At 49.6% G+C, this 17,668-nt stretch overlaps 1 protein-coding gene across 5 annotated transcripts in view; it reads left to right on the top strand.

The window, feature by feature from the left end:
• Positions 1-14,014, top strand: part of Arhgef7 (Rho guanine nucleotide exchange factor 7) — a 106,116-nt gene extending 92,102 nt beyond the window's left edge. For 4 of the 5 annotated variants that reach the window (XM_057752168.1, XM_057752166.1, XM_057752165.1 and 1 more), the window contains 4 exons: positions 2,364-2,540; positions 9,045-9,144; positions 9,395-9,449; positions 11,797-14,014. In XM_057752168.1, the coding sequence (XP_057608151.1) occupies positions 2,364-2,540; positions 9,045-9,144; positions 9,395-9,449; positions 11,797-11,919 (455 nt within the window). In that variant the 3' untranslated portion in view covers positions 11,920-14,014. The remainder of the gene's footprint in view (positions 1-2,363; positions 2,541-9,044; positions 9,145-9,394; positions 9,450-11,796) is intronic. The other variant, XM_057752167.1, reaches the window with a different exon arrangement.
• The last annotated feature ends 3,654 nt before the right edge of the window (positions 14,015-17,668 follow it).

Raw genomic sequence — 17,668 nt, 5'->3', positions numbered from 1 at the left:
TTCTATCATCTTTTAAATTTTTATTTTGTTCTTTTTGCTTTTGTTTTTGTTTTTTGATGTTTTTCGAGACAGGGTTTTTCTGTGTAGCTTTGGTACCTGTCCTGGAACTAGCTCTTGTAAACCAGGCTGGCCTCAAACTCGCAGAGATACACTTGCTTTTGCCTCCTGGGGTCTGGGATTAAAGGCATGTGCCAGCACCGCCCAGCTGTGTTTAATTTCTTTAGCAGATTCCAGGTGGTTTCTCTTAACTCCCCACAGGTGGGATCTGCAGTGTGGCAGCATCCAGGGACACTGCCAGACTCAGAGGCCACTGCCCTTTGAGGCAGGTGAAGCCTAGCAGTCACCTTTTCTCTTCATCTTGGAACTGACTGCTTGGCATAGAAACCAGTGGCTGTGGATCTCCTGTCTTGCCCCTTCTCCATCTCAGGTTTTGGAGAGACCCCTTTTCAGCTCTCTGAAAACACTTGCAGGGTGGCTCAGATTCATGTCTTGCCAGCCTTAAAAAGACAGAAGGTGGGGAAGGGACTTTTCAGGCACTTGAGTTTTTGTTGAGTAGCCTGCTGCTGTGCCAGCCCGTATGGCAGGCTGAGCATTCCAAGTGCAGCACTGCACTGTCCGCTGCAGCTTATGGCATTATGGTCTTGCCAAGGGTCAGCGAGGTCTTTTTTGTCCCTGCCATCTCTGGGAAAGAACCTATTGTAACTGATAGTAGAGGAGAGCCGTGGGAGGTTTGGGTACCCTAGCAAGTCGTGGGCTGTGTATTGGGATGGTTGAGTGGTAATTCACAAATAGAATTTTGTTGATTAAAGTGTTACATCTTCATAATTTGCAGTGATTGTGTTGTGATAGGCTAAAAACAAAGCCAGCAGTTTCAGAGATTTCGGATTTGAGGTTTTACATTAGTCACCTCACTTTCAAATGCTTAAACTGAAATGGAAATTCCCAAGCTTTATATGAACTTATGTATCCCAAGCTCAGATGTAAACGGCAGGTCTGTGAACTCCTGAATGTGACACAGGTCATATTCCCCCTGGGCAAAAGGCAGTGCCCTGAGATGAGCTGTGGCTTTCCGCCTCGGCTGCCTGAGTAGGACAACCTGTAGTTTGTGCAGAGCCTTTCTTTCCTGCCTGGCCGATGCTCTGTACGTCCATTCTTTCCATGCAAGAAAAGCAGTGGTCACTGTGCTGAGTTTGCTTTCTTTGATATGCTATGTCCCAGCCTGCATCCTGGAGCCTCAGAAGTTACTGTCATACATGGCTACCGCCTGGCATCTAACACACAAGATAGGTGCACAGTTTGTGCTGGACAGGTGACGTGTTTGATGAGAGCATTGGAAATGGGTTCATAGTGAACACACTTCCACACTAAATGCCTAGCAAAACATATTGAGAAGGCTAATTAATATACTGTTACCTAAAGCTCCGTTCTGTTCAACACATGTTTGGATGCCAAGAGGATGCTGCAAACAAAACACAGTTGGCATTGTTTCCCGTCTCGAAGAAGGAATGGAAATGGCCTTCACAGACTTGGGCCGCAGCCTGCTTTGGCTGCTGAGGCTTACCTGTGCATTCTCCCCGCAGGAGCCCCATATAGCCTTGCATGCCCACCTAGCTGCTGACTAGCTCATGCTCACATTGCTAACCATGCATGGAGTTCTGCCCCGGTCTCTTGCTCCTGCCTCTTGTCACCTCCCTTTCCACATGGTGGCATTGCCAGTTTGTTTCATCTTCCTGATGGTAAAGAACCACATCAGGGCAGGTGACAGGGACCTACTCTGTCCCTTCTCTGCACTCAGACTTCAGTGCCTGGGCAGGTTGTAGACCAACACGGTAAGTTTAGGCTCCTGCTGCTAATGTATGTTGTCTCGGCAAAGACATAACAAAAGAAATAACTCAAAAATCTGATGAAAGTTATTTCTATTTAGTGTAACATTTTCAGAATAGGGAATAATGCTTAGTTAAGCACACAATTAGTATATTTTTATAAATTATGCCCTAAATAAGACTGTTGATAGAATTGGTTAATTGACAATTGTTACAGAATTACAATCACATTTAGGACATGAATGTACTGGAGTTTTTAGCCAAGATACATAGGTATCTTTAAATGAAGCCTTTGAAGGAGGACTATGATGGGGCTTACTGAAGTGAGTGGTTGGGTTTGTTCTGAGGGTTGTGCTAAGTTCATTGTAAAAACCCAGCAGTTAATAAGGAGAAACGAACATGTTGCCATTTTTTAACAATATTTTCTCTTTCCCTTCTCTTCCCATCACCTTTTGCTTTTGTTCCATGTTTGGTTGTGGCTCTTCCTGTCCGTCCTCCTCACCCCTCTGCCTGTCGCACCTGTCACTTCATCCGTCTTAGCATGGCAAGGCACTGACCTGATGCATAATCACGTCTTGGCTGATGACGACCAATCAAGTCTAGACTCCTTGGGTCGTCGCAGTAGCCTTTCTCGTTTGGAGCCCTCAGACCTCTCGGAAGACTCTGAGTATGACAGTATATGGACAGCCCATAGTTACAGAATGGGTTCTGCATCCCGTAAGAGCTGCTGCTCATATATCTCTCACCAGAACTAACGCACTGAGCCTTTCTTAACAATGCTTGTACCGCAGCCTGCTTTTCTTAGACGTTTCTTGCTGTTCCTTGTCTCTCTTATGTGATATTTTAACAACTCTGGAGAGTATCTTGGTATTTCCCATTGTACCTAGTGGAAGGCTCAACTGCTGCCTGTTGGAGGGAGGTGGTGGGTCCAATGAGTTCTGTACCTGAGGGCCTTTTCCCATTAGGGAGTGTTTTATACAAGTCCCAGAAGTTTTGTTTTTTTAATTCTCCATGTAACAACTGTTTGGCTTCCTTTTGGATACAGCTGTATGGATACTTTCCTAGTTTATGCAGCCGCATAGGTTTGCATCCAAGTGCCACAGCGGAGGAGACTCTAGCCTTACACATAGGAGTATAAATAGTTTTTTTTTTTTTTTTTTTTGTATAATGCACTTGACCAAGTAGCTGTGGAGAGATTGAGAGGAGTGTCTGTAACCAAAGCACCGAGTCCGCTGATAGCTGCCTTGGTAATGGTGCAGAACACTGCATGGACTCTGTGCCTGGCAGATGCACACCAGGGCTGGCGCCATTGGGTGTTGAGAGCAGAGTCTGGGATCTGTCTCCACCCACTGCTCTGTGCCTTTCCCGTGTGCATGGCTGTGAGGTGAGAGCTCTCCTTGTAAAGGTGAGTTCACCACCATGACTGAGACATCTGCTTACCATCACACACCACCGTTCCCTCAACTGCAGTGGTCGCTAGTACAAGGCACTGTCCAGTCTGCACTCGGAGGCAGAAGCTGTGGTCTCAGCCGGTACAGCTTAGCTGCATTCAGAGGGTGCTTGGTTGAGTGCTTGGCTTGGCCACAGCCTGACTGCCCCACGTCCGGACTTGCCCTGTCTGTGAGAGCCATGAGCACCTTGTTACTCTGAACACCAGCTGCAGTGAAGCTTCGTTTCTAGCAGCCCCATAGGTCACCTTGTACTTGATTACAATGCAGTCTCGAGGACTGAGTAGGTCCCCACACGCTGGCCTGGGAGGCACCCCTTAGCCCCCTGGGGTTTGTTGTAAGGAGTTTTCACTGGCACTGAGAAAGACTGAATGACATCACATTCAGTTGTAGCAGCAGACACACCTGGCCATTGCTTAAGGGGCAGCACTGTCTTCACAGTGCTCCTTGACATCTGCTTCAAAAACAGCGCCCCATCTTCATGGGGTGGAGCTCTAGCGGTCATGACCTCCGATCCCTAGCCCTCCTTGCCACGCCCGTGTATACAGTATTGTGTGCCCTTTGCTCCCTTTCCTGGGAGCTGGGTCCTGCTGCTGCTAATGGAGGAACGTGTGCATGGCAGGAGGGCAGCCTGGAGCTGCTGGGCAGCACAGCTCCCCACACCAAGTCTGTCTGTTCAGTGGCCACAAAGCTGCTTATGCTCCGTGAGAGTTGGGACTTTTACAAGAAAGTCCAGGAGCGAGCTTTTTAAAACTTACACCCAGTGTTAATTTCCAGTAGAAAGGAGGTTTGCATAGATCCAGATAGCAAATGGGATTTTTGAAAAACAAAATACGAAACGTCAGTATTTATTCGATTTCACACAGTGACAGAAACAGCTTTGCTGTCATAGCCCACTCTGTGGTTGTCTTTGCTGATCTGCCTCAGGCTGCCTGCCCCTGCCTTACCTTAGCATGATTTGCCTGTCATAAGCTGTGTGATACAACAGGGGGGCACAGCTGTACTTGAGGTTTTCTCTTGTCACCAAGTGAAGTGACACTGGCTGTCACTGTCGGGACTGATGAGCAAAGTTCTCATGGTTTGCCCTCCATCTTTTCTTACCGGTCAGAGCCATTTGGGCGGGGTTGGTTTTTTGTTTTGTTTTTTGCTAGGCCAATGCTGTGGAACTACAGCCTGAACTATTCTTTGCATTTGTTTTTGAGTGTCTGACCCTGGTTTTGTGCCCTGGTTAGAAGTTTGTTAGTGCCACAGGCACAGGAGATGGTCCTCATGTGGCAGAGGGACACAGCGTTGGAGGGGCCATCGTTTCCTCGTATGTGGAACTGTAGTCATGCTGATAGTATTTAACGTTTCTGCAGCTCTGTAAAGCCGTGTACAGTGAGTGTGCTCACGGAAGAATGCAGACTGAGCGAGAAGGTAGGTCCAAGCCATCCCGGGCCTTCTGCAGGTGGCCCAGCAGTGTTCCTGTCTCACTGATCCTTGCCACAAGTCTTTACTAAACTATATTAATTCTGTGTTTGGCCTAACATTGCCGAAACACAATAATGTGTATATAGTGGTATAAGATTCTGGGGAAGTCCGTATATTGTGCTCTTTACCTGTGAATGGGAAAAGCCATTTTAGTACAAGACTCCCATTTGAAAACTCACTTGGATGTATATCTGAATGTTACATTGTATTGTACAGTATGCTTATTGTCTGTGGTTGCTTATGGCAATGAAGTGTCTGTTTTATATTAAAAAAAAAAGACATCTGTTCTGTACAGTTGAAATAAATTTTGCATTTGCTAGCCCTTGGCTTTTATATTTGTTACATGGGGGAGGGGAATAGCCTAGTTTGAAGCTGAGTGTACAATGGCCATTCTCCCAAGCTGGCATCTTCCATAGGCATGCCTTCTGTCTGCTGTGGTAGAGGACTGGAGCTTTCTTAGGTGGGATGTGTTCTCAATAGCACAAGGTAGGGTCTCTCTATGCAACTCAGGCTGGCCTGGATCTCACACAGCTCCACCCACTTATTCCTCCCTAGAAGGGAGGAGCCAAAGGGCACGCTTCCAGGCCCAGCTGTTTTCTTCCTGTGTCCCTGTTCTGGCAAAGCTTGTCCTCAGAAGCAGCATGCCCTTCTCACAGGTGAAAAACAGCTCAGCTTTGAAGTCCTTCATTTTGTGAAGTGCATGCCTAGTTCAGAAGAGAAAGTCATTCCTGGCCACAGCCCTTCCTTTCCTCGCATGGAAAAAGATAATCCAAATCTCAGACCCGTAGAGTACAGCCCATGTGATTTAAATGCCACTGAAGAGACCTCTAAGAACAATGCTTTGTTTCATCCTCAGGGAGGGCCAGTTGAGTATAAATGATGCAGGAGCATGCCACAGTGTGTCAGGCACTGGCCAGATGGCTGATGCTCTTTGGAGACAGACAGACTTAGTCATTGCTTTGAGTGCAGGCAAACACACAGTGTGCGTGTCCACATACCTCACACAGCATGAGGTAGACAGCCGGCATGGTTATTGCCGAGTCACACAAGTGTAGTTCCGCATGGTCCCTGGCATAAGGAGTGCCGTGAGGTGATCCTTGGTTGTGCATCCTAGGCACCGTCTACTCTGAGTTGGATTCCTTGGTTAGATCTGTGTTTCTCAATCGAGGCCCATAGCATGGTGGTCTTCAGCAATGCACGGCGGGATTCAGAGACCACTAGCATTTGACTCCTGTGTTTCTTTCTGTTGCTGCGAGCATGTTCCCAGTCTTGAGTCACATCTGTGAGTGAGTGAGTGTTGCCATAGGACCTAGAGCCTGCTGGCATCCCCAGCATGCCAGTGTCCTCAAAGAGTGACCTTGTAAAATCCTTCCTCAGAGGACTTGAGGTTGCTAAGACACCTATAGGTTTGTTTTGGAGGTTGGGGCTGACTGTAAATTGTTCTCTGTTATCCGTGTGGTTTCCTCCACTTGCACATGGAAATCCTAACAGTAAGGGCAGAGTGGTAGTTTTTGCAGGGGCTTCTCACATTGTTAGCTTTGGGTGGCCTGACTGCGTGAATCCGGCCTCCCCCAAACCCACAGTGTTCAAGAAGTGCACTGTGAGCCTTCTTTCAGGGAATGGCGACGGCAGATCGTGACTTCCATCTCCCCAGAGACCGCAGTTTACAAAACACAGCTGTCAGCTGTGCAGGGCCCTCACCGTGCACTGATGGTTCAACGTTCCTCTGATGGGCTTTTAAGTGCTAGACTGTTCTCTGGTTCTGTGGTTACAGGATTTTCTGAGTCAGATATTCTAGAAGAAGTATGCTGTGATGCCACTAAGAATGTTTCAGATATTATGTGTTAAGTAATGTATTTTAGGAAACTTAAAATTCTTAGAATAATTACTAACATAAACGTGGCTGTGCTGTCTTCCTTGTTTTGTTGAAAGGCCACGTGGTGAGCTGGCAGGTGTCTGTCTGACACAGGCAGATTAACAGCCCCCTGCCTGTGTCAAAGCTGGAGCAGTTGGTACCTCCTACCAGGAACACGGCCACAGACTTAGACTTGGAGCGAATTCTTGGGTGCCTGTGCGCAGCAGTTGTACATCCTAGACCTGTCAGGTGTCTCCAGCTGACAGCTGGAGCCGTGACATGTTAGTCCCTCAAATCCATTGTTACGTAGTGGAACTGGGGACTTGTACTTAGGACTTTGTTGGTAGGAGCTGCCTGTCAGACCTTGTGCCTTTAAGAGCAGCTCTGTAGAGAAGGCTGCCCTTCCGTGATCTGGTGTAGGTGTCATGGTTTCTCCTTGCTTTGTAGAGACATCTTTGTGTCACTTACGCAGTCTGGACGCTTTAACGCTAGAAACAGATTGTTCAGTGAGAAAAGACTAAAGAACTGAAGGCAGGTGTGTTGACTGCTGCTTGACTTGGTTCTAAAGCCTCAGTTCTCACCTGCTGGTCCTTTTCAGGCCTCTTGAATTTAATGTGACAGAGTAGTCACCAAGGCTTCTTAATTTGGTGCTAACTCAGTCACCAGCTATCAGCAAGTATGCTTGGCCGCTGATACCAGAGGGGAACCTGCGGAGCTAACCAAGTACTGTTCCTGGCTGCCTCTCTTCACCAAGTAGGGTGGGTCCAGCTGCTCAAACACCTGAATTGTTGGGATCCTTGTTTTTCTTGGCACAGGGAGCATGCACTTGTCACCTGCCTTCCTGTGGTAGGCACAGGTGCACACACGCCTGGCGCCTTCTCTCATATTTCCCCAAGTGATCCATGATTCTCTCTGCTCAGCAGTAAAGGAGCCTGAGTGGGCTCCTGCTGTATCAAGGAGGCGTCCAGAAGGGATGTCTACCTGTCAGTGGACTCCTCCAAGAGTGGGATGGCCATCTCTGGAGTAATCTTTTACACAGTGGCCTGTGAGTGTGCTCAGAGCACATAGGGTGTTGACAGCCTTCCAGCTACTCACAGGGGACCCACCCCAGGCTGGGCTGCCTCACCATACTCTGACCGCTTCTCTGCTGGAGAATTGTGCTGCGTGACATAGAGCTGGCTGCATTGCCACCCCTGAGCTTCCTGTCATCCTGCACTTGACCCAGCACCTTCCAGTGCAACAGACTTGGAGATACACAGAAGATGGCCTAGGGAGATAGACCCGAGGCCACAGTCTTCCAGGCCCCATAGTTTCCCTGGTGGATGGCTAGCTCGATTTGTAAGTCACAGCTTAGACAGCAGTGGTTCACCTTGATTTGTTGAGAGAAGCACAGGCTTGGGTTAAATTGCCCGCAAAGCTACTCTTCACAGTGCCGCCTCTCAAACACTGTTCTAGGGTTTTCCATGCCAACAAGGGTGCACAAGAGTGCTCCTTAAAATCCGATGTACTTTCAGGAAGACACACAAAGGGCACCCCGGAAACACAGAAGCAAATTAACCCCATTTCCACAGTCAGCCATCTTGCCTCACGCCACGTGCTCTCCTCAGAAGCATGATCAGACAAGCCCAGCCGTGAGCAGGTGCACCTGTCGCACAGCAGGACCCATCTGTCCTCCAGTTGCATCTGGTGGGGTTGCTCCAAAGCCAGTGATCATAACTGCGTTGTGTAATCCTCCTTCCCGGTACCTACCCTTTGAAGGCCAGTGTCTGTTGCACAGTACGTGTCACATGAGGTGGTCACCGGTCAGCGTGTGTGCCAGGACCATGTGCCTCTGGTGCTGTGGGCAGTGCATTCCTTCGCACTCAAAGCTGTGTATGTCTAGAGGACCATAGAACTCTCACTGTGACCAGACAATAAATGCCACTTTTTCTAAACTATGTATTACAATGTTACAGTTTTATAAACATTACTGTTTATGTAGTCTTTTCTTGATGTTTGGGTTGTTAATTTTTAGCCCTTAACATTGAGCTACCTCTCCAGACCTTAAACTTTTTGTAATTTCTAGAGTTTTTTATTTATAAGCCAAGAATTACGCATTCTTTCCTGGTCTGGTCTTTTCCAGTGGGGCTGGAATGATAGCATGGTTTAAATTTTGGTTGTGTATTAAGTGTGATGTGGTCAGACCTTTAGTGTACTTGCTGTTAGAGATTTCCATAGTTAAAAGAGTTTAATAAGTTGCAAAAGAGTACTTTTACATTTTTTTCGGTTGCTGTTTTCTTTCCTCTGTAATGCTTTGGTTGGCTACACCCAACAGACAGCTGGAGAAAACCAGTCAAAGGTTTTAATGTGTAGCCACTGGCCTTGGGTGTCTAAGTGGTAGGAGTAAAGTAGATGCCCTTCCTTGGTCCTGCCACGGCAATCACATGGGGCTTTCCTTTTTAATGACAGGTTCACGTAAGGAATCTGCACCACAAGTGTTGCTTCCAGAAGAAGAAAAAATTATAGTCGAAGAAATCAAAAGCAACGGGCAGACCGTGATAGAGGAAAAGTAAGAATTTTCCTTTCTGTATGACTGACTGGCTCCCCCTGCTCCCCTTGGTGGTGCAGCCTGAACTCTGCTTCAGGCTGGCTGCGCTCTCACTGATGGGTGATGGCTGGGCGGGCTGCTCTGAGGTTAGGAATTAAGCTCCCTCAGTAGGCAGAGCTCAGCTCGCTGCTGCTCAGGGTAGCCCTGGGGGTCCTGCCAGCCTGTGCATCCTTGACATACCACTTTCCTGTGCTTACTCTCTCCTGTCCAGGAGCCTTGTGGACACGGTGTATGCACTGAAGGACGAAGTTCAAGAGTTAAGACAGGTATGCCAACCAGGTTTTAGTTTTAGTCAGGTTTGTTTTTGTTTTGTTTTAATGGGAGAAAAAGGAAAATATTGTTTTAAAAATAAAGTCCATTGAAGAGTAAAAACAAATGACAAAGCCACCAGCTTCACTTCAGAGTGGCAGGCAGGGGCTCGAGATGACTTGAGTTAAGAGCACTTATTCTTCCTGAGGCTCCAAGTTCAATTTCCAGAGTCCGCATGGCAGCTCAACCCTCCGTTAACTCCAGTCCTAGGATTTCTGATGCCTTCTTCTGGCCTCTTTGGGTATTGTGTCCACATGATGCACAGACATACATTCAGGAAGAGACACCCGTACACATAGAGCAAAACAAATCTAAAAGCTGGAAGAGTTCTCTGAGTTGTCATGTAAAAGTGCAAGAGTGACAGACCAGGAGACACTCGTTTCTGTGGTGCTCTGTGGGTGCGAGCCACCTCGGGTGTGCTGGAGTAATCTATGCTATTGTCCACCACACTACCAGGAGACACTTGTTTCTGTGGTGCTCTGTGGGTGCGAGCCACCTCGGGTGTGCTGGAGTAATCTATGGTATTGTCCACCACACTACCAGGAGACACTTGTTTCTGTGGTGCTCTGTGGGTGCGAGCCACCTACGGTGTGCTGGAGTAATCTATGCTATTGTCCACCACACTACCAGGAGACACTTGTTTCTGTGGTGCTCTGTGGGTGCGAGCCACCTACGGTGTGCTGGAGTAATCTATGCTATTGTCCACCACACTACCAGGAGACACTTGTTTCTGTGGTGCTCTGTGGGTGCGAGCCACCTACGGTGTGCTGGAGTAATCTATGCTATTGTCCACCACACTACCAGGAGACACTTGTTTCTGTGGTGCTCTGTGGGTGCGAGCCACCTCGGGTGTGCTGGAGTAATCTATGGTATTGTCCACCACACTACCAGGAGACACTTGTTTCTGTGGTGCTCTGTGGGTGCGAGCCACCTCGGGTGTGCTGGAGTAATCTATGGTATTGTCCACCACACTACCAGGAGACACTTGTTTCTGTGGTGCTCTGTGGGTGCGAGCCACCTCGGGTGTGCTGGAGTAATCTATGGTATTGTCCACCACACTACCAGGAGACACTTGTTTCTGTGGTGCTCTGTGGGTGCGAGCCACCTCGGGTGTGCTGGAGTAATCTATGGTATTGTCCACCACACTACCAGGAGACACTTGTTTCTGTGGTGCTCTGTGGGTGCGAGCCACCTCGGGTGTGCTGGAGTAATCTATGGTATTGTCCACCACACTACCAGGAGACACTTGTTTCTGTGGTGCTCTGTGGGTGCGAGCCACCTCGGGTGTGCTGGAGTAATCTATGGTATTGTCCACCACACTACCAGGAGACACTTGTTTCTGTGGTGCTCTGTGGGTGCGAGCCACCTCGGGTGTGCTGGAGTAATCTATGGTATTGTCCACCACACTACCAGGAGACACTTGTTTCTGTGGTGCTCTGTGGGTGCGAGCCACCTCGGGTGTGCTGGAGTAATCTATGGTATTGTCCACCACACTACCAGGAGACACTTGTTTCTGTGGTGCTCTGTGGGTGCGAGCCACCTCGGGTGTGCTGGAGTAATCTATGGTATTGTCCACCACACTACCAGGAGACACTTGTTTCTGTGGTGCTCTGTGGGTGCGAGCCACCTACGGTGTGCTGGAGTAATCTATGGTATTGTCCACCACACTACCCTGATGGTTGCCTCTGGCTACTTGGCTTAAAAAATCCGGGACAGCAGGACAGTGGTGCCTAGCCCGCTGTGTGTGTGACCCTATGGTGTTTTGTTTTGTTTTTCTTTCAAGTTGTATTTTATTATTTATTGTGTGTGGGAGGGGTGGGGCACATGCCATGGCATATGTGTGGAGGTCAGAGAGCAGCTGTGTGGAGAGGGTTCTCTTCTTCCTCATGTATAGAGGTTCTGGGGATCAGGCTCAGATTGTCTGTCTCGTACTGCAAGCGCTGACACCTGCTGAGCTGTTGTGTGGTGTATCTGAGCAGCTGGTGGGCAGGTTTGAAGGAGGGGGTGCAATGCAGGCACTTTAGAGGGATAGGGCAGGACCATCCTGAGGGTGTTGGAGGTGGCACACTTTTCTTCCTTCCTGACTTGGTCCATTGGGTGCCCTTGTTGCCCTTTGCAGTTGACTGGGTAAGGGACTTAGCACGTTTTATCAAGTTGTTTCTTTGGGGGGTGTAAGTGGAGACTGCCCAGCCTACCTCGGCTCTGTTGGCTCGTTCCTTCCAACCTGGCTACCTGGGGATGCAGCTTATGAAGGTACTTTTGGTGCCGAGGCAGTGAACCTGCTGTCGTCTGCTCGCCTTGCAGGATAACAAGAAGATGAAGAAATCCTTAGAGGAGGAGCAGAGGGCCCGCAAGGACCTGGAGAAGCTGGTGAGGAAGGTTCTAAAGAACATGAACGACCCTGCTTGGGACGAGACCAATCTCTAGGCCGACCTCACTCTCACAGGCCGAAGACCAGCAGTTCCCAGACAAGGCTGGGGTCTTTGGCCCAAGCACAGTGACATTCAGGACTAAGGCAGGTGGTCTTCACCAGGCTTTGGCTGATGTAACTACATGTGAGTTACAGACACTGAGGCCTGGGCTGAGCAATGTCTGCCGACTTCTCCATGCAGTGACTGACCAGAGTCCTCGGGCTTTTGGACTTGAGTTGAATCTGTAATAGCATACCTGTGTACTTGCTGTAAATACTGATCTTTGAACGCATACCTGCAATGTGACCGGGCTAACCCTCTTGCTAGGATTTCCTTCTCAGCCTTTCTGGCCACAGGGATTTGAAATTGTGTTCACGAAGTGTTGGGAGCAAGGTGAAGCAATAGATACCTGGGTGACTGACTTGTTCCATGCAGTGCAGGCTCCATGGTGCCATCAGGAGTACCCCGTGGGGCACAGTGACTTTTGCCACCGTCCTCTTCTGAACTGCAGTATTCCAGTCTCAGGCATGTGTCTGTGCCCAAGGAGTCATGGATTCTAGGAAGGTGACGTTGCTATCTGCCTGTGACGCTCTTTCCTGCTGCCCTGTCCTAGCTGGGCTCTTAGTCACAGGTGTGGAGAAGTGGCCCTCCCCCGAGAGAACTAGACCATGTATATAGATGCGTTATTTATTCCATGTTCTCCAGCCGGTGCATGCTGGGCAGGTTTGACTGCAGGCTGGCATCAGCCATGAGCTCTGCTTTGGCTGCAGTCGGCACTGTCCAGGCCACTGAAAGCCCCCCTTCCCCCTTGAACAAGAATAAAGCAATACATAGCCGCAGTTGAGCTGCACAGTGAAAGCCCCATAGGACTGTGCCCTGCTGTGCCCTGCTGTGCCCATGCCCTACTCTGCTGCCTCCCTGGGCCCAGGCAGGCCCTGGAAGGCAGGTGGTCTGGACTAGAAGCCCTGTTTTCTGTGTAACCAGGGTTTGGCAATAGTGACAGTGATCTCAGGAGCTTAGCTGTCTGCTGCTTTCCTCCAAAGAGGTTGTTTGGAAGCCAGTGGAACTTTGCTGTAGAAAGATGTTGGGTAGCAGTGTGGCTGCAGGTGCTTCAGCACTGTCTCCCCCCACTCCCATCCCGTGTGGACCTGGCCCCTCGCCCCTCCTGTGTGGCAGTTTCTGAGCAGGCGCTGAGAGGCCCTTTGTGTCTCTTCTCCCTCCACACTCTGACTGGGTCCACCCAGCCTCACTCAGACCGTTTCATCGTCTAGGCTGAGTGAGAGAAGCTGAGGTGCTCTCGTTCTTCTTGGTAAGCCCTGTTTCCCGAGCACTCTGCTGACGCAGAAGACACTGCAGCAAAAGACAGTGTTGCTGTCACAGGAGATCTTAACTCAGGAACCACGCTCCTTGCATCTCTCACTGCTGGGGACAGGTGTCCGGGGTTGCGGTGCAGCTCCTCCGCCAAGAGTAAGTGAAGACCATATCTGCCACTGGCCTCACGACCACTGAGGTCACCGTCCATGCCGCAGGACAATTTCTTAACAGACCTGCCTTAATGATGCGCTTGGAGTATTCCATGAGTATTCATGTCCCTAACATCCCTACCCCAGACAGGGTGGCTGCAGGGTATGTGTGGGCGCACATTTTCTTTCTGTGGATCCAGCGTCTTCCAGGCTCTCCAGGGAGTGAGAGTCTGTATCCAAGAGCAGTTCTTTTTAAAAAATCGGACCCTGTTGTAAACACCCATTTCTCTCTCCTCGAGTCTCTTCGGGTGGGACTTTGGTACCAGCAACCCAGGGCACCATTCACAACTGTTACTCCTCCGTGTCTCTAAGGGGTGCGGGGGATGAAGCCATTTTCTACCCTGTAGATGTGAAGCACTTTCTGTTCTGAACCAAGTTGCGATGTAGCAGCCTCTGAAGCTCCACTGTACTCTCCATCAGCTGTCCTCACGCCCGCCCGTGTGCTCTTCATGCCAATCTCCTACTTCCCTGGGGTGCCCAGGGCATCCAGACACTACAGGAAACCCGGTGTTGCGGACAGCTCCGGCGTTGACTGCTGCAGTGTGTGTGCTATCCCCTCGGAATTATTAAACTTATTTTTCTTATCTCATAAAACGTGTCACTTTATCTTCTTTGACATGTGTGTGCGTGCGCGCATGCACGCGCGTCCGTGTGTCTTGACTGTTCAGGTTTGAAAATCCTGACATGTTTTGTTTGAAGCAGGAAAACAATATGTCATTTTGAGTTGATGCTGGGAGCATTTGTGGATGGGAAGAGTAGGAAGAAGAGAGTTCTAGGAAAAGAAGTTGTAGTGTTAGCGCTCCCCCCATCCATCATTGGAATAATAACTGGTGTTAGCACATGGTCCACTGGGTGGATTTGAACAGAAGGCAGTGGGGCCTCTATAAGAATTGCCATAGGACAGAAGGAAATGACTGTCCCATTCTGTCAGAGCCTGCCTGACTCTTTAGACACCTCACCAGGAGGGTACCTGGTGAAGGTGCCCCTTTCTCTCCAGTCCAGGAGGTCGGAAGACACATTGAAGGCTCAGAGGGAGCTGCCAGATAGAATTAGAAAGCTGCATGGGTCATCTTTCTTTCAGAAACCTAGTTCTATCCCGTGGGAACTGAGCTCACCAGTGTGTCAGGTACATTTCTTTTGCTGGTGAAACACCAGAACCAATGAAGTTCACAGAGCAAAGTGCTTAACTGGGCAGAATGGAGCAGTGCTAATGGACCAGCCGAGAGCTCGTGTCTAACCGCAAGCAGGAGGCAGAGAGCTCCCTAGAAACTGCCCGCCTTTGGAAACTTTGGAAAGCAAACAGCCTCCTTCACCAAGACACACTGCCTCACCCTTCTAAAACAGTTTCACTAACTGGGGTCCACATACTCAAGCCTTTGAGACTGTGGACCGTTCTCATTTAGACCCACATACCTGGTCATCCCTGGAACTCGGACTGAAGGAATTCCTGCACACAGTGGATACAGATGTGGGCCAGACACCCACCCCATATGTGGGGTTGAGACAGACCTCAGTCCCAGCCCAGTCATGAGCTGGGCTGCGGAGAAGGGGAATGCAAGTCCTCAAGTGAGGGTACCCTGATGGGACATGGTGATGACCTGTCTAGAAGGGTGCTATGTTATTGCTGGACCCAGATGGACAGTACTGTCTTACTAAGGGAGCCTTGCAGAATACGTAGCTAGCCATCATTCAGATGAGAAAACCCAGAGGAAGTCAGAAGCTAAAATCTCAAGGTTTCCATTACTTCAGGCAAAAATGACTGGAGTCTTGTGTTGTAATTGGCTGAGCGCTCTGTACACTTGGAGTCTGAACTGGTCTGGTTTGAAGCGGATTAAACCTTTGGTCTTTTTTTGAGGTGGTTTTACATTCTAGAAATCCTACTTGTGGAGGAAGTATAAGCAGTGTGTCAGAACCCAAGTCACAAGTGCCTGGTCTGGTCACTCTGGGCAAAGGCTGGGGTGTGCATTGGGCCATCTTTCCCCCCTAGATAAGATCACACTGGCTTGATGGCTTATGAACACCCCTGAGGGATGCCCTGTGGCTTTATGGGGTAAAGTATGCTAGGAAATGGCTTTGGTTCTCGGAGACGTGGAGGGGAAAGGTGCTGGAGCCAGTCACTCTCCTGCTTCCCATTCTGACTCCTGCGCCCAGCATCTGCCCCTGCGGCGATATGGGGAGTCCCTGTTCCTGGGAAGTCCTTAACTGCCCAGCCAGTCCTCATTTCCTTCCCCTCTTGCCTCTGCTCTCACCCCTCCTGACCTCTCCCCATCCCTCTTAGTTACAGTAGAACGGTGGGTGAGGGCAGGCCAGCTGGTCTATCATTCCCTTGCAAGGGCATTTGCATTCCTAGCCTTGCTAGGACGCTGTTGGAAGGTTTGTATTGACCCATTGAGGTTCCTGTTCTCTCTACCTTGTGGCTAACAACAGGCCAAGCCAGGCTTCAAGATGCCTTTGCCAGAGTTCACTCCATTAACACACTCCTTAAATGGGCACAGGTCTGTCCTGTAAGTGACTTTCCAATGAAGCTGATGAAGACAGTTGTCCCCAAGACTCACTGCTGTTTTGGGAGTCCTGAGGGCAGGAGACTGTAAGGGAGGCCCCGTGATGGCCAGGCAAGCCCGTGCTGCTAAACGTCTTATCTTTGGTCTGGATGCTCCCCATCTTCCGGTAACTGTGTCAGGTCACAGGGTCTCCACCCCTGTCCCCAGGGTGGCAGTGCAGTGGTGACCGTGGCTCAGGGCAGGGATGGGAAGAGAGAGATCAGGGTGAGTGCAATCTGGTTTTCCACAGGACTCGCTAAAGTGCAGATCAGGACAGGAGCACAAGGCGCAGATGAAAAGACAAGGACCCTGTCAGATGAAGAGGGAGATCATGCCAGTGCTCAAGGTGGCAAGCGTGGCCCCAGGGTCCCCTGCCTGTCTCTGTAGGAGCGAGCTTGCACGTAAAGGTGAAATGATGTGTTTCTAGAAGACAGTCTGAAAATAGAATACTCATCAAAGACGTTGACATCCTCTGAAGATGACCGCCCCCCCTCCACAGACACATCTGCCCTTCTGCAGTATGATAGGAATTGCTCATGCCCTCTGAAGATGCCCCCCACACATGTGGGCCTGGGTATGAGCGAGTGATTGATCGTGCCATCTGAAGATGCCCCCTCCTCTGTGTCTGCCCTTCCCAGGTATGAGCAAGGGCAAGTGTGATGTTCAAGACAAATCCAGAGGACAGGAAGGAGCTAGCACTGGGCACATTTTTGTTCCCACGCTAGTCTGACCTTGACGGTAACAGTGAAGAGCATGAATAACAACAGATGTAGAAAATGCTAAAGGAAGTACTGGGTCGCTGTGTGCTAACCCAGCTGCATTCATTTCAAGGTCCAGCTCTGGCATCAAAGTACAACGGTTCGGCATGACCTTTACAGAAGGCAAAGTCTTACTCACTGGATTGGGTTTCGAGAATGCCAGTGGTGGAAACCACTGCTCAGTGGTGTGGTAGAGATGGACGGAGCAAGTGAGAACATGACCAAAATCAGTCAATGCATGTGTGTGTGTGTGCGCGCGTTCGTGTGTGGCTTCCGGGGATTTGGACTTACTGTCAACACATACCACATTAGTGACACTGGATAGGCGAGCTTCTCTATGGGAAATAAGGAGAGCCACATTCACCTACTGTCCCAGTACCCACCTGGCATTTGAAGGCGCAGGGATGCAGAGGTCACAGAAGACCCACCAAAACACCCTCTGCTGTCGATACCGTTTTTTGTTACAGAATGTGAAAATGTCTACGTTAGAAGTCATGCTGTGAGATGCAAACCCATTTCCCATAGGCCAGGGACAAAAAACTCAATTGTTATTAATAGTAACAACGACCTTAAATAGAAATAGAGTGAAAGATGAACACCTGGAAACTGAAGGCTGTGGAGGGAGTCGGCGTGGAAGCAGACACCCTTAGTGATGGCGCAGACGCGACTCTAAGGGCGGCAGCTCTCCTCTACCTGCCTTATTGATTTCATGCCAGGCCTTGAAAGCCCTGCGTTTTTGTTATTGTTTCTGTTCTACACCTCAAATGTTCTGCAGATTTTGAGGGAATTGGAATGACCAAGGATGGGTTCGAACCTTGTGAAGATGAGGAGGGCTGGTTCATCGTGGTATAGGGGAGTCACCAGTAAAGGGACAGACATGGGGGAACCACACAAACCTAGTCTGCGGAATGACTCAGAGTGCCCCATGGGCTCAGTTTCCCTGC

The sequence above is a fragment of the Chionomys nivalis genome, chromosome 20 (genome assembly GCF_950005125.1).
Source record: "Chionomys nivalis chromosome 20, mChiNiv1.1, whole genome shotgun sequence".
In the NCBI taxonomy this organism is placed as follows: Eukaryota; Metazoa; Chordata; class Mammalia; order Rodentia; family Cricetidae; genus Chionomys; species Chionomys nivalis.
Note: the sequence above shows the minus strand (reverse complement) of the source record. Positions and strands in the feature narration are given on the sequence as shown.